Below are 16,248 nucleotides of genomic sequence, written 5' to 3'. Positions count from 1 at the left end.
CAGATTTCATAATACCATGAACATTATAAATTCATCTCCACAGAAATAACCCTGGAAAAAACCCCTTATTTTCTTTATTACCAAGAGAAACCTTTAATTAAAAAAAAAAAAGTAAAAAAAAAAAGAATCACAAAAGTCAATCCAGAATCAAACTCCTCCACACAAATCTATGCAAAATAATTCAGTGTTAAAGTATCAAAACAACAGCTCCAAGCTTGGCTACTAAAGTAGCTATGAAAAAGGCAGGGAAGCAATTAATACTCCCTTTCCTGACACAAGCAGAAGACAGAGGGGAGAAAGGCAAAACCAAGACCCCTTTTTTGCACAGGGTTGGTGTGCCACATGTTTTTTAAAACCAGGCAGAAACTGGGAAATGCATCAAAGCAGGTACAGATCAGGACAGTTGGCACCTGGACTGCATGCTGGAAGCAGCAAAATGACCCCTCCACATCCAAGAGCAACTCGATGTTTCCAGAGCCAGTTAATGATGAGTCTCACAGCAGCTCCCACTCCTCTGGCTGGGATGAGCAAAGGGATGGCCACAAAAGGTTAATGACCTTCTTTGATCTAATGATCACCAGAGCCCTGGAGGCAGCAATGAACACCTACCCTTTAGTGCATTCCCGAACTTTAAAATTGGAAATTTATGTCACTGCTTTCCAAGGAGCATGCAAATAAAATCAGGACTCACTAAACTAAGTAAAAAGTTTAAGATGGATTCCTGGCAAGCACACACTTATTCCCATTAGACTTCTCAGCTTTGGCACTTCAGAGCTGCAGGTAAATACAACAAGCTGGATTTCCTCAAGGGTAAAAAACTCCTCCTGGAGTGCAATCTACCTTACTCATTCCCAAGGACATGGCATGAAGTGTTTCTAGGCACTGAATGCTGACAAATGAGTTTCACTGAGAAGATGGGAAGGTCATGCAGGGAAACAACACAGGGTGATGTTACTCAGCTTCTCCTACTGAAACAACTCCAGATCCCATGGATGAACAAGTAAATCAGTATTTGCTCATCTGCAGCACGACCAAACGTGCTTTAGCCTTTTAAACTGCACCAAATACAAGGTAAATACAAGTGAAACAGGACACAGCATTAGCATTCCTCATATGGCAGGTCTAGGCGAAAAAGAAAGCTAAAGAGTATTTGAAAACACATTTCTACTTTAAGCCACATGAAGAATGCAATGAATCTTCCTGTTGTGTGGTGTACATATGGCTCTGAAATGTTTTTTGGCCAAAGTAAACACTACTAGGAAATGTAAGGGCTTTTAAGGGCCCCAGAGAATTGCAATGTCCTGAGGTAGTATCTCAAAACAACCATGACAGATGGACATATGGAAAGTATTCTCTAGATTTCAGTTAACAAATCACAGACACTGCACCCACAGCACCTCTAGCTCAGGAATACACAAGTCCTGAACTACTAAGCTCATTTGATTGACCAAGTTATATCCCTGTTCCTTCAGTATTCGGCCTACCTGGCTGCCACAGAGAGCAAGTCAATAAAGTTCTATTTGTTCACTGTATAAAACTGCAAATCCTGCAATTTTTAGCTCATTGTTTTTAAATGAGTAGTCACTAAAACTTCAACACTTGCTTATTGCTTTGGAATTCGTGGAATTGATTTGATTTACAATTAATGGCTCTGGTCATTCATCTAATTACTGATAGGCTGATGTCTCTGCTAAATCCAAAGCAGTCTCAGCTCATTAACTAGTAACAGCTTCTTTAAATTCAACAATTACACTCATACCACCAAACTACTGAGATTGTATCAGTGTGAGAAGACTGAACACTGGGAAACACCGTGATTAGTTTACACAGAGACATCGGTCATCCTTTATTTCAATTTACTGAGCTCTAAACCAAGAGAGGATGATTGATCATCTTCCAGCGATTGTGACCTAACTGCAGAGCAGTGTGGGTACCAGGAATGTTCTAAAAAGTAGTGCTGCAAAAATGAACAATGCAAACTTCCCCTAAGCTGGAAACAATTATGAGTTAAATGAAGGCAGAGGGGGGAAAAAAACCAAACAAGGGGAACCTACAATTTTATCTGAATGCTTTATTAAATGCCAAAAGTCACAGTGAACGAGTTTGCAAGAAGATTTCAGCTTAAAAACTGGTTGAGTGTGGAAATTGGCAGCAGATCTGGAGAAATACAGATCTGCTAAAGAGGATGCAGTCAATACATCAGAGGGCAAATCCACTCTCCGGAGGGGCCTGCATGGGCTGGAAGAAAGGCCAACAGCCACCACAGGAGGCCCAGCAAGGCCAAAGATAAAGGCCCACTGCTGGGACACCCCCAGAGCCTGCATGGGGACAGTCCCACATGCTTGGGCTGGGAACAGCACTGCTGGGAAGGCCTTGGCACTTTGATGGTTAGGCTTCACGAACAAAGATTAAGGAAGGCTCTATCCTTGGCACTAGGAGAGGCTGAAGCAACAGGGCTTGGTGGTAAAGAGGAGAAGGTCTGCGGGGGACCTGAAAAACAGCACCCCAGTAGTGATGAGACAGTTACCAAGAGACATGAGAAGATGACAAGAGAACATGAGGTGGAGTTCATAAGCTGGAAGGGGGGACATGTCACTGCCTTCATGGAGAAATATTACCATGTGGGTCCCTAAACTCTGGAACACCAATATTCCTTGATGACAACCATAAAATAAGCTCACAATGGGTAAAACTGAAGCCTTACAAACTGGATCTCAATGATGAGGAAATCACCTGACCAGTCCCACTGAATGCAGACAACTACAGAGTCCTACCTCTGCAAAACTCTGCCACACAAAACGGCAGATAACACCAGCTGTCATCAAAAAGGCTTTTTGACAAAAATAACCAGTTACAGCATAGGTCTCTAGAACACTTCTGATAAGAAGGTAGTTTTTTTGGATACAGAGGGCTAGGAAGTCTGAATGTTGAGATAACCTCTTTGTCCAACATTTGTGAAAACAAATGTTGATGACTCTGCCCAAATTTGTTGTACAGCCTTCCAAAAAGTCACTGGCACCTGGCAAAAAAGTTTATGACTAAAGCTACATAAACAATCATATGTACTTTAAAAAATAATTTGTATAAAAGACTTGATGCTCCCTGGCTGAAGGAAGCTGGAAGGGACCAAGTTCAGTAACTGGAGCTGAAGTTGATCCTGGAGGGCTGGAAGCTGAAAGTGTACTCAGATCTCAGGTAAGAGAGGTTAATGCATTATAAAACTCAAGCTCTGAATTTTGCATCATTTTTACATCTTAGAACAAGGCTGCTCCCCCAAAAGTCACAACTGTGAGCTCAGTTATAAGCCACAGATTTAATGCAAAAATGAAGAGGTCCCTTACACAGGAAGGGATCACAACTGTCCCTTCTAGCCTGATCTAACACAAACACTCCCAGCACAGCTGTTTTCTAAGAATCAGTAATAAGGATTTGATATTTCTGATGTGACTTCTTCCAGCATCTGCAAGGCAGGAGTCATTTGTGATGACTTAAAACCAGCCTGTGTAACTGAACAAAACCCAGCATTTTCAATAGCCAGAGGCAAGGCCTTGGATTAACTGTTAACCTCTTGGGCAGCCACATTTAGCCTGGAATGTCAGCAGAGGGACTCCACCATTTCAAATCTGAAATGACTTCAGTGAAATACTGAGTCATCTCCTCTGGGAGAAACACAGGAGGCAGCTTGAGGTACATGTGGTTTGGCTGTTCCATGCCACACACTCCCGTGCTGACAAGGTTCTCCTGCAGGATCTGTCAGACACAGATGTCTCTGTACAAAACTATTTGTATATAGATACATTTGCACATCTCTTTGCATAGACACTGTGCATGTGAGCACATGCATTACATATACACTATTTCTGTCATTGATTACACATGTAAAAACACCTCAGGGAAAAGAAAATTAATTAGCATTCCCATATTAATTATATGGAGCATTTCAAGTATTTTCTTAAGAGCCAGGATGGGACCACTGCAGTCTGACTCTACAACAAAGTGTTTATATGCTACATGACATCTATACCAGAGAAAGACAAAATGCTAACTCAGGCTGCAATTGCATCCTCTGAGCAGCCTTTTCTCTCCCTTGCATAATTTATTCTCTCCACACAGGCATCACTGGTTTTTATTGATGTTGCTGTAAGACGTACTATGGAAAATCCAGCACTACCTGGTGCTGTCACTACCAATGAAACACCTCCACTAAATCCAAATAAGCTCCTAAAAAGAGTTAACGTGGCAGAATATGAATGTTACAGATGCCTGGGAGGAGAACCCTTAGAGTTTACTAAATAAGAAGTGCTCGTTCCAAAAATATTTGTAATTCAGAAGAGTGTCAAAAGCCCACTCAATTTCTTTTTCACTTCTTCTGCAGCTGCTGTTACTTGAAAAAGCCAAACAACTCTCATGCTATCAGTGTAGCAGGACCTATTTTGAGCGCTCACCTCTGTTTTTGAGGGAGGTGTGTTTTACAAATCAGGTAACATTCTTCCTTCCTGTGGATTCCCAAAATTTCCAACATCTGAGCAAGGCTGCGAGGTGCAAGACAGCAATTTCATAGCATTTCATCACCCTCTGGGGAGTGGACACTTTGGGAAGTAGTCTGGCTACTCTGAGGTGTAACAATTTACTCAAAGCACTGATAAGCTACAAATTTTCCCAGCAAGAGATTGGAGAATAATTCAGGCTAACAATGCAACCAAAGAAAATTATTCAGCCTTCCCTACACTGGTTTTGTTTCCCATGTTGTAGCCCCTCAGTGACCAGTTCAGTGTTTTATGGCTTGGAAGGGGTCCTGGGAGGTGATTCTCCCCCTCTACTCCGCTCTCGTGAGCTTGGAGCAACCTGGTCTAGTGGGAGGTATCCCTGCCCATGGCAGGGAAGTTGGAACAAGATGGTCTTTAAAGCCCCTTCCAACCCAAACAATTCTATGATAAAACAAAGCCACAAAAAACCCTCTCTTCCAGGGTAGGTTTCTAGAAATTTTTTCTCAATATATGTTTACAGTCTCACCCCAGCCCTACAAACACTGATAAATACCAGAATAGCTACAACATCACATTAATCAAAAAACAGCTGGAAAGATGAACTTGCAATCCTGATATTTCCTCTTGAAAAAATGAGATAAATTAGGTGCACTGCCTGACTGCATTTTCAATGAACTCTTCAAATCAACGCTTACCTGGAAGTTTTCTTCCATCTTAGAGGTTAACCCCCACAAAAGTATCAGAAGGATTTAATTAAAACAAGAGATCTTCAGCATGCCAAGTGTAAGTTCTGTGTGCTTGAGGAATTAATCTATATAATAAAATGTAACGCCATTCTGGACATTGATACAAGGAAGAAATTAGCACTTTTGGTCACCTCTACCTCCAGACACCCTCTCAAAGCTGAGCAGTACATTTTCACCAGGCCACTAAGCAAGAACATGTTTTGACCCAGTCCGTAATGCACACGTTAAAATTAGGACCAGTAACAAGAAAATAAAGCTTCCACTCCTCTCCTGGCCTTTATGCCCAGGTTTTTCCTGGCTTTATAAAAGCATGACAGATGTAAGAGCTGTGAAGAAAAAAGTTGCCTTTGGAAAGAGAAAAAGAGATCTTTTCACAGGTGTTTTAAGGTAAAGGCTACTCATGTCACTGCAACAAACCAACTCACTGTCACTTGCTGCACAGAACGTGTTCAACTTCAGGGAAACAATCTCAGAAACGAGAAGGAAAAGATCATCTATTTTGGGGACATGACTACATTATGGTCAACAATTCCAGCATATGGTGACTAACACTACTGTGTGGAGTTTACTTTCCCAGAGAAAGCACTTTTTGTTTGAGTAACTGGTTGCTGATACAATGAGTCACTCGACTGCCTGAAGTACCAGCGCGAGCGCTTTAAAAGGACTGACTGGGAATCCGAGCACAGAACGTGTATTTGTTTAGGAACAACAGGCTTTAAATAAACCACTGACTCACCTTGTCACGAAGATGATGCTCTGCAGCCTCAATATTCAGGGGATCGTCAAAATTCAAAAGATCCTGGGAAAAAAAACCAGAGAACATGACAGGTTTCCCACTCACTGCATCACATGCAGAACCCAAATTCCCAGTGAAGAACGGAACAAAACAAAGCAAAGAGGACCAGCAAGCCCAGTGCCATTTTCTCACTACCTTGGTGGTGTCCCTGCCAAAGGAAACTGCAAATGAGTTTGATGACTGCAAACCAAATCATAAGACAATTAAAGGACAACAGCAGCAAAACATTTGAGCCCTTCTGGTGGCAGGGGACACATGGCCCTGTGACACTCCTCCCTGGCAGTGACACATTTCTATTTGAAAACTGAGACAGTTTTAAGCCCAATTTTGAAGGAACATTCAAATTTTCAGGAGGCACAATTCTTGTTGATTTTTGCTCAAAGGCAAAGTAAACCCTTAAAAAAACTCTGCAAACATCATGGTGATAAGGTAGAAGTTTCCTTAATGCCATCTCCATAGAAAAGCAATTTAATTCCCTCCTGTGAAAGAAACTATGTAACCTAGAGCATGAGAAATAGGGATGTTTTAGCAGTAGGAGAAAAACAAGAGGAAAAGAACTGCAAAGAGCTCAGGAACTAAAGGCATGTGGGGTCAGGGAACAGAAAGTCAAAATAAACCTCCTATTTCTCAGTTTAATCTCAAATACTAACTTTGGAAGGAGAGAAGGTCTAGGGTTAAAAACAATGGAGAACACGATGCTGCTGGAAAGGGAATCATCATTAAAAATAATACTGAACCACAAATCTATATTCTGCCTGCAGCCCAGATCCTTTCCCCAGTTTAGTTCAGTCTATGACAGAGTGGAATACTGCTGTTCCACAAGTGTGAAAGGCTCCTGTCAGTCTCTGACTCATTTTCAGGCAGCAACCAAGGCACCACACCTATCCACCTCATTTTCCCCTCTCTTTCTTCCAGAAAGTGCCAAAAGAACCTGCAAGACCCATGTGATCCCAGTGCCAGCTTTCCAAAGCCTACTTTATTTATAAGAAGGTGGCTATGGGGGAAATCCAAGAGAGAAGCTGGGAAGCACAGCTCTTACTGGCCATGACAAATCCCTGTGGTCTCCAACACACAACCATCACTCTCTGCAGCTGTTTGCCCTACAGATTATTTTTATGTGCAGTTCTACCCCTGAAGGCATTCCTTTGTACTTCCAGTGGATTTTACTCCCTTCCAGTTACTCATCATGCAGTGGGAGACTGACTGTGAAATGCAATTACCTTTTATTAAAAAGGCAAATGCTCTCCAATCTCCTAAAATCAATTCACCAGAGAAGTTGTTGAAACAAATCAAGCCTTGGGGTGCCAGGAAATCCCAGAAAATTGTAGTCAGTCACTGGCCTGGGCTATGCTGGAGGTTTCAGAAACTCTCCAAGATCCCAGCGACAGCACTGGAAGCACAGCCACCCCTCTGTCCCTGCAGGCAGTGGTGGAAGGAATTCCTCTCTCCAAAAACAGGCTGAGACAAGGGAAGCCCACAGCAATGCTCCTCATCCAAAGCTTTTCACAGCCTCCTTTCTACATCCTGGAGTGGCTGGGGTAGCTCTCTCCAGAGGGCATGACAAATGTGGCCCCCAAGGTAGTGCCGCTCTTTGCTTTCTCCTGACCTTCCTACCCAGCAGCAATGGCTGTGGAAAGGGACCATAACCCTGGAACCCCTAAAAGAGGCAATTTTTTACAGTGAAGACTTAGCCTCTTCACTTTTAGGACCAAAAGCAACTGTTGCATCCTGCCTGCCTCTTACAGCTTCCTGCCCTCTCCTCCATTTTCAAGGAAGGAATTTCATACTGCATGGAAGATATCAAGTAACATGTTATCAAAATGTCCCACAATATTTCTAACCAACAGTAAAAAAAGCTGGCACTTCAGACCATCTGTACTAGTCTTGCAGTTACACACACAAAAAAAGCACAAACTGATTTCAGACTTGTACAACCCCCACTGAAGTCAAGGGAAATAATGACCTAAACTTTTAGAGGCAACACACAGGGTTCATGTTAGCAGATGCTCAAGCTAAACCAGGCAGGAAAAAGAAAAGTGGATATGCAAAATATTCCTTTACTTACAGTAAATAAGGAGTTTAATCCCCAGACAACATCCTGCAAAGGAAAAACACAGTCAGTTAGACATGTATTTCAGGTGTTTTGAACACATTCACATACTTAATTTTTATATTAATCACTAAATTACTGGAAATTAAATCTAGCTTAAGGGTGATGTTTAACTAATTTACATCAAAATATTGAAAAAGCTTTCCCATTTCATGGACACTTGATATTTAGGAGTCAGCAAAAACCAAATACTGCATATTCAAATAAAAGTTCAGATCTGTGTGTACAGGAGCCTTACTCCTGTTGCTTCTCCACTCAAGGAGAGAAATAATACCTTAGTATATGCCACCAATTGATAACTGCATTCCTTAGTTTAAAAGGTGGCTATAAAACTTAATTCAGCAATGCATTCTTAAAATGAAAAAATTAAAATGGTGTCAGACAAATACTTGAAACTGTCAAAATATCAGAGAAAAGAGAGTTAGGTGTAGTATGAGTATGAAAAAATACTGTTCTTACATAAGAATATGTTTCAGATAATTCTATTACCTTTAAGTACCTATTTAAACACACTGAATAGAGAGGGTTTGCAATTTCTGCAAATAGGAAGTTTCAGGGGAACCTGCCTCCAAATAGTGTTACCAAGCAGCTTATTTTGGGGTTCTGTTAGCATTGACCTCAGAGTCCATTGACAACCTTCAAAGAGAAAGAAAACGCACAACATCCGAATATTACAGAAAGAGACCTAAAAGAATCATCTACCACCAACTCAGAGGCTACACTTTTCTACCTACAGAAAATATTATTTCTTTTAGGAGCAACATAACCAAGCTCCCTACTGCAAAATTCCACTGCAGTCTGGGCATTGGAGCTCACACCTACCAGATAATTCAGTAAAGACCAGGGCTGATCTCGTGCCAGCCTGCGAGCACTGGACTGCCTGCCCATGAAAACCACACTGTCTCAGTTCCACCTGTGGGACAAAGGCTGCCCATTTATAATTTCATGGCTAAAATACGCCTTTTACAATAAAGATAAAGCTTTAAAGTTAAAACTTCCTATCCATGGCAAAGAACTTCAATAACTGAGTGCATTTCAGCTTGTTTCCTGTTCTGGGCCCTCTGCTGAGTGGTGGATCACAGAAATCCATATCCCTTAAGGACACCATGCAATTATGTCTTAATGAAAAAGACATGATGTCAGCATTATGTGGAAAACAGCCTCTCACGATCCAATTTCCCTTTGATCTTGCACAAATAACCCTACTCAGTTTATTTGCTTTAAAAACGTGAATCTGCCCAGCACAGCTGACATTGTGTTTCCAGTTTCAGCACCTTGACATGTGTGGCAAAACCAGCAACTTTTAAAGGTACTCGTGACCTTCAGTGGCAGCACAGACACAAACTGCATGAAAGGAATGACCCAGACACTGAATTACAGGGAGCCCCATCCACTGCTGCCCTCCGAGGCCTTACTGCCCCTCCAGGGATGTTTTGGGGGTGGTGGTAATAGATATGTGATACCAAATTGTTTTCCCATTACATAATAAATTGCTCCCAAATTCTTATTTGCTGAGCCCTGGTTTTAGGGCTTTGGGATGCTTGACTCGTTCAGACTGGCTTTGCACAGAGATTCATTAAAAAAAAAAATGACAAACACAAAAAGAAAAAAACCCAGCAAAACTCTGTAAGGTCACAAGTTGTCAGAATGCTGTACATTTTCACTGCCATTCTAGACACCAAAACGCATAATGGGATTATTATTATTATTATTATTACTACTGAATAACTTATGTGTGAAATTCTTAATATAATTTTTGATGTTTCCACCTATTCAACTTTTATGACTTGCTGGATTCATTTTATATCCTTGCATGGCTCCATAAAAAAATAATGCTAAATTCCTACCAGAGGGCAACACTTTTTGTAATGAGTTTGAGGCTAGTTTGGGTTTAAATCTAGGATATTGAGAAAGGGAAATGGGAAGGAACAAGAGCGAAATAAATACTTTGTATTTGAGAAACTTGACACTGTTGCATTGCAGAAAGAATGCCTTTGCATTACTGGCTCCAGAGCTGCCTGCTGCATGCAGATAAGCACTGGCTGAATGCATTTTCTGATGGAACTAAAGGATGCACAAGCCACCAAAGATCCTGTCAGATTTAACAGTTCAAAAACTTCTATTTTCTTTCAGTGTAATAAAGCATCAGCCTTGGTTTCAAACATTTACCAAACTTCTGCTTAAATACTCCGAAAACTGAAAGTTGGGCATAGTACAAGAACTTTTAAAGGTTATCTCCACAGGCAGGAGCAGGACAGATGGCAACTTAAAATGCTAATAGTGCACACCTTGATGCTGCTGTACCTCAATGAGAACTCCCTTGTAAGAGGAGCATCAGACATCTCTACCTGACAAGGTAACACCTGACAAGGCTTTTTCCTTTACAAAGCTGCTTTTTATCAACTTTCTTCTCCATGCTTGACATCCAAGTGAGAGTACAAGTGCACCCACTGCTGAGGGGTCACTTCGGAGCACAGCTGAGAACCTCCTGTGCTTTTTGGACCAAAGCACTCAGGTCTGCCCAGGCTGGACCCTGCAGGCAAAGCTGCTGAATTGCCTGAGCTGCTTTACCTGGCTCCAGCTCCAGCCTTGCCTGAGCTGCTTTACCTGGCTCCAGCTCCAGCCTTGCCTGAGCTGCTTTACCTGGCTCCAGCTCCAGCCTTGCCCAGGCAGCCCTGGTCCCTATTCTCTGCCCAGTGTCCCAGAGGCTTTGCATAAGCACAGATGACACCCATGGGGTTAGATGTTTTTGGGAGTCAACAGCAGGTCTCGGGAATGCAAGTGAGTTTAATTAACATCTACTTTGTTCAGAGGATTTAAGTACTTGAGCTAAATAACCAGGGTTCCCGAGCAGAGCACTACCTGGCTAAATCCACAGCAAGTGAAAGAGGGAATAGAGGGAAACACACTCTGCTCCATGGCAATATCACCAGTTTGAGGTCGAGAGTGGGGAAGTCAACACAAGCAAGTCAGACAATTGTAAATAACCCTTTATAATGGTCCCTTTTCGTTCTGGAGTATTTTGGTGTTGCACTTGAGTGAAAAGTTACATCAAACCCCTGCCCACAGATTTATTTACAGCATGCCAACTGAGGAGAAAAAGACCTGCCACTGCAGCAGTGTTTAAAGTTCAAAAGCAATGAATCAAAATCCTCAGTACAGCTTTTGAAGTCGCCTCTCCTGAGGCCAGAGAGTCTCAAAGCTTTGCATTTGCAGGAGGTCCTAATTCAGTTAGTCACCAGCCCTTCCCAAGTGACAGTTCTCACAACCACTTCACAAAAGCAATGCCACTGAAACCATGACACAAACAAGGGTTTCAAAAACACAACCACAGCACTTCTTTTCAAGAGAAAGCAGACATGTAAATTGCAAATTAAGATTTTCCTTTAACAGGCAAACTATATTTAATACATTAATTTAAGCAGAGAGAAAGCCAGACAAAAGCAGCTAATGAACTTCCAATTAAAGAAACTCCTTTAGAGATCCAAGGAGCATTTCAGATCTAATAGGTTGCTAAACCACTTTTTATAAACAAACAATTTAAGCCACTCAGATGAAGGAAAGGAGCAGCAGTCATTTATACAAGATGTCTGAAGCAATTTTTTTGGTTTGCTTTATAAACTGAAGCAACAACTCCGATAAAACAAGTGTCCTGGAGCAGCTCTCTGCTATCCTGTCTGCCTGTGCACCAGCTCCAAGTGATTTTCCTCTTCCATTCACCTTCTTCCATCATATCTTGAAAACAAGCCCAGCTTCTTCCTCCCTTCACTGCAGCCTAGAAAGCCAACCACTCTTCATCCCACCAAGCCCCACCTTCACCAGGCTCTGTCATGCTTCTCCTCCTCAAACACCTGGAATTTCCCCCCATGGAGTAACCACCTCTCTGCAACCCCTAAAATGTACCTGGGTACACAAAATTTATCACTGATTCTGGGATTCAAAAAAAAAAGTTTTCTTTCCAGAGATGTAGGTACTTTTTAGTTTGTAAAAAACCTCTTCCCTCCGAAACAGTCTTCTCCCAAATAAAATTCTGTTTTGTATTTCCTCCTGCAGGAGGAAAAACACTATTTCCACCTGGAATAAGTCACTCACAAAGGGCATCTCAATTCTCATGTGCCTGTCGTCCCAGCCCATGCTTCCCACCCAAGCACAGCAGCAGCTTACAGAGGGCTCGGGGGAACTTAAATGGCATGAACTGCTCCAGTTAGCAAACACAAAAAAAGGAGGAAGGCTGGAAAACGACTTCTTCTGTGCTTAAATATATGAGAGGGAAGAAAACAGGAACAATTCCAGTCTGTTCCTCTCCCAGACCAAGCCAGCTGCGAATTGCCAAGTATGCAGGAGCTCTCCTGTAAAATCCCTCACTTTTGTCACTGCCTCCTTGACATTTGTCCTCGAGGGTACTTCAGGGCAGGCAGATAGTCTTGTATAAATTGTTCCCTGGGGAATTCTGTGATAGCTCCCTAATGAACTACACTGCAGTGATTAGGAACACTAAAGCCATGCCCTCAGGAGACCAGTCTACTCAACTGATTAAAGTTGACACAAATTGCATATTCAGAAATCAACAATTTGGTGAAAACAACCACGGTTTAATCAGACTTACTCATGTACTGCCCTGCTCTCCTGACTCACATGCCAGCAATAACAGCTACTATACCTAAAACCAAAGATTTGGTTTTACCAGAAGATACTAAAGAGAGAAAGATATAAAAGAGAGAAAATGAAAACTTTTGCAAATGTTTTATGAAGCAAAGGCTACGATAAGACGTTGAGCTATGTGTTTTCACCAGCCTGGGCAGGTACAGAGGGGAAAGAAATAAATCACTTCTTACAGAACTGATAAAGCCAATTTATAAATCAAAATACAACACAGTAGAACGCTGCAGAAAAAATTTCCTGAAGCTTATTTTCAGAGAAAACAGAATGTCAGATCTACACAGAAGATTGTCTTTAGTGGTTTACGTCTTCTCTCCACAAAATAGTAGGTCTGAAGTTTTTTTGTCTGGGGCTTATTCAATTTTTAGAGGTGGAGAAGAAAGACAAAGAGACCCATTCCAAAACAGAACTTGAATAAATCAATAGCTGTACAATGGCACCATAACACTGAGAAAAAACGAGCAACACGAATTAACGTGAATGACACAGAACATACAGATTTTCTTTTTTCCCTTCATCCTGAAGACAGTGACAGTTATTGTCTGTTTAAAATACTCCTCTGCACTGATTACATATGGTTTTGACAGCAGACCACCTATTTTCCTTAAGATGACGGATCAAAGTTTTGTACTTTCAAAACTACTCAGGTTGATGCTTAAACATGGAGGTAAAGTTAACTGGAAAAGTTAAGTCACAACCCTCTGATTTATTTCTCCAAGAGAGTAGTTTGGCATTTGCATGATTTCAAATAAAGTAATTTTACTGCCTGAAGACAACAGCAGAACTACTGCAACAAAGAGGGCAAAATTTTCCCATTTAGTATTAAACACTAATTAAATAAGCAAGCCTCTTAAGGATAAACTCCAAACAGCAATAGTTTATTGAAAATTAGTTAATTCCTTTTAGATTAGATAATCTAATAGCACAGACAGATACTTATTAACCTTGTATCTGAAGTTATGGGAGACAAATTCCTGAAAAAACCAGCGCTTTCCTACAGGTGGGTATGAAAAGCTGTCTGCAGATCTACAGTCTAAGACCACCTTGACACTTCCCATTCCTGCTCCTGTGTCTCCTGACAGCAGCAACAGCCACTTATTTATGGACCTATTTCCAGCTGTAGTTGGTTAGAGGTCATTGCAGAAGGAACAGCTTGACTTTTAGAACCAGTTCTGCAATCACAATACACAGATCCACTTCTTCAGTTTTTAAAATCAATCACTCCAGATATTTTTACGGTAAAGTGAAAAGGAGCATTTAGGAGAAAGCTGGAGAATACCAAGGAGTATCTTAACTAGGCAGGTCATAGTCATGGCAAACAGGATACAAAGAAGTGAATGTTGAGGAATAACAGAAGCTACTAAAGCACTTTTGAGTGTGAAATTGGGATTACAGAAGGGGAAGAAGCAGGGTATCAGTGTAACAGCAACTGTGTTAATTCATATGAGCTATTTAAAAGCTGGTATTTCCAGTGACATAAAATCTGAGAACAGAATGGAATTAAAGCCATTATTTGCTTTCTGTCTGGAAAACTTCCATTTTGATCATCAAACCTAAAAGCAGGAGAAAAGCAAGTTCAGACACTCTGAGCAGAGGCTCAAAATAACGCAGCAGTCTTCAGCTTCAGCCTTAATTCATAAGAATTATCTGTTTTAGAGAGGAAAGTATACAATAAAATGATGCAGGACATAACAGAATGGAGACTGAAAGGTAAATAAGCTCCTGTTGCTAACTCATAACCAGGTAACAATTAAGAATTCTCTACACTGTTAAAATACATTTTATCAGATAATTTCTACAGATTATTTAACAGAGTTTTGCTTTTATTTCAAAAAGCTTCTTCAAGTTTCTACCCATTTGATACTGAAACCAATTACCAAAAAGGTCACAGCAGTTTATTTTGAAGGATTTTTCGTGTAAGAGCTCTGCTGCCACCACAAGGATTCAGAGGATGAGACACAATCTGAAACTTCAGCCTTCTAAAGGTTTAAGCACACAAGCTCCATGCACGCAGCAGCATAAAGCAGAGCTGGTTTGTGCATGTGGCTTTTGATGTGTGTTATCTAATTGGAATGGTTTTACTAACCATGGAAATGGCTGCATTAGTAATTCCTGGGAATTTTTGTTGCAGAAGTACAGTACACGCCCATTCTCAAATTCAATATCTTAGCAGTGGTTCAGAGTGTTTATCGGACAAATTTGGGTACTATTCCTCCAGAAAACCAGTCTGCCTTCATATTACTGATGAGAGGAATACGAAATACTAATTTGCAAGTCCATCACCGGCCAAGAATGGATGCCATGCACAGTGCTACTGTGCAAACTCACACAGTATTATGGAGACGAGCAGGTGCTCCAAGTCACAGTTTCCAAATGTTCATAGAGGTCTGGGTTCAATGGGACCTTAAAGCTCATCTAGTCCCACCCTGCTGCCATGGGAAGAGACACCTTCCACTAAAGCAGGCTCCTGCTCAAAGCCCCATCCAGGGTGTTGGAAACAAAGGATTCAGGAAGGTTGGATTAGTGGGGGCAACTGGCACAAAGAGACAAAAGTAACCTGGGTCCCAGCTCATGGCTCTCGTTTGCTGTCGGTCACTCCCCATTCCATGTAATTCTGTGCTCTGTAGTGAACTCACACCCACCACAATCTTTAATGCACTGACAAGTAACTGGACCATGTGGTCATACTGTCCATAAACAGCACAATTCCAGCAACAGGAAGAGCTCAGTGCTCTGCACTGATTTGTCAGGAATATCAATGGAAATCAGCAGACATTACTGCTGGTCTTGCTCACATCATGCTCTTGCTCTTGGCAGCTGCTGCCTGGGTAAAAAAAACAACAGACCCCCTTACCAACCATGGGGTCTCAGGGTCATCTGCAGTCCCACCAAGCTACAAACCCTTTTAGCAGTCACAGCAGGATTTGTGCAGCTACACTAAAACTGGCAAATGTTTCTTTGATCAGTCAGTACTGTACTTGTTCTACTATTGCCACCAGCACTTGTTAAAAGACAAAAATCTCAGTTGTTTCCAGAGCAAACCACATTATCTGTCTCTTTCCAAGTCCATAAAAGGATTTTTAAACTATATCTAGTTCGATGGACGCATCTAAAATGAAATAGTACCTTTAATGTTCTAGTTGGAGCCCAGCCAGTGCCATCGATTGAATGTTCTCTCAATAAACTGGGAAAAAAAAAGACACACATATTATACAGTGCAACTTCTAGTTAAACTTTGTCAGAAATCTTCTCAGAAAACATTAGGAACTTAGGAAGTAATTGCAAAAGAAGATCTACTTCTTTCACTATATATAGTGGAATTTTAAACCACAGGAGCTGGCATGTCTTCCTAAAATTACATTCCACAGAGTGACAAAACAGAACTCCCAACCTGAGCAAAACCTTTGTCAAAACACCTGAATAAATTTTCCTCAAGCAGAGTAAGTGTGA

At 41.4% G+C, this 16,248-nt stretch overlaps 1 protein-coding gene across 3 annotated transcripts in view; it reads right to left on the bottom strand.

The window, feature by feature from the left end:
* UBE2F (ubiquitin conjugating enzyme E2 F (putative)) overlaps positions 1-16,248 on the bottom strand; it is a 65,962-nt gene that overhangs the window by 21,407 nt on the left and 28,307 nt on the right. For all 3 annotated transcript variants that reach the window (XM_064660376.1, XM_064660374.1, XM_064660375.1), the window contains 3 exons: positions 15,925-15,982; positions 8,095-8,127; positions 5,970-6,032 (listed from right to left, as the gene is read on the bottom strand). In XM_064660376.1, the coding sequence (XP_064516446.1) occupies positions 5,970-6,032; positions 8,095-8,127; positions 15,925-15,982 (154 nt within the window). The remainder of the gene's footprint in view (positions 1-5,969; positions 6,033-8,094; positions 8,128-15,924; positions 15,983-16,248) is intronic.

The sequence above is a fragment of the Pseudopipra pipra genome, chromosome 7, assembly GCF_036250125.1.
Source record: "Pseudopipra pipra isolate bDixPip1 chromosome 7, bDixPip1.hap1, whole genome shotgun sequence".
Lineage (NCBI taxonomy): Eukaryota > Metazoa > Chordata > Aves > Passeriformes > Pipridae > Pseudopipra > Pseudopipra pipra.
This window is presented reverse-complemented; position numbering and strand designations above follow the sequence as displayed.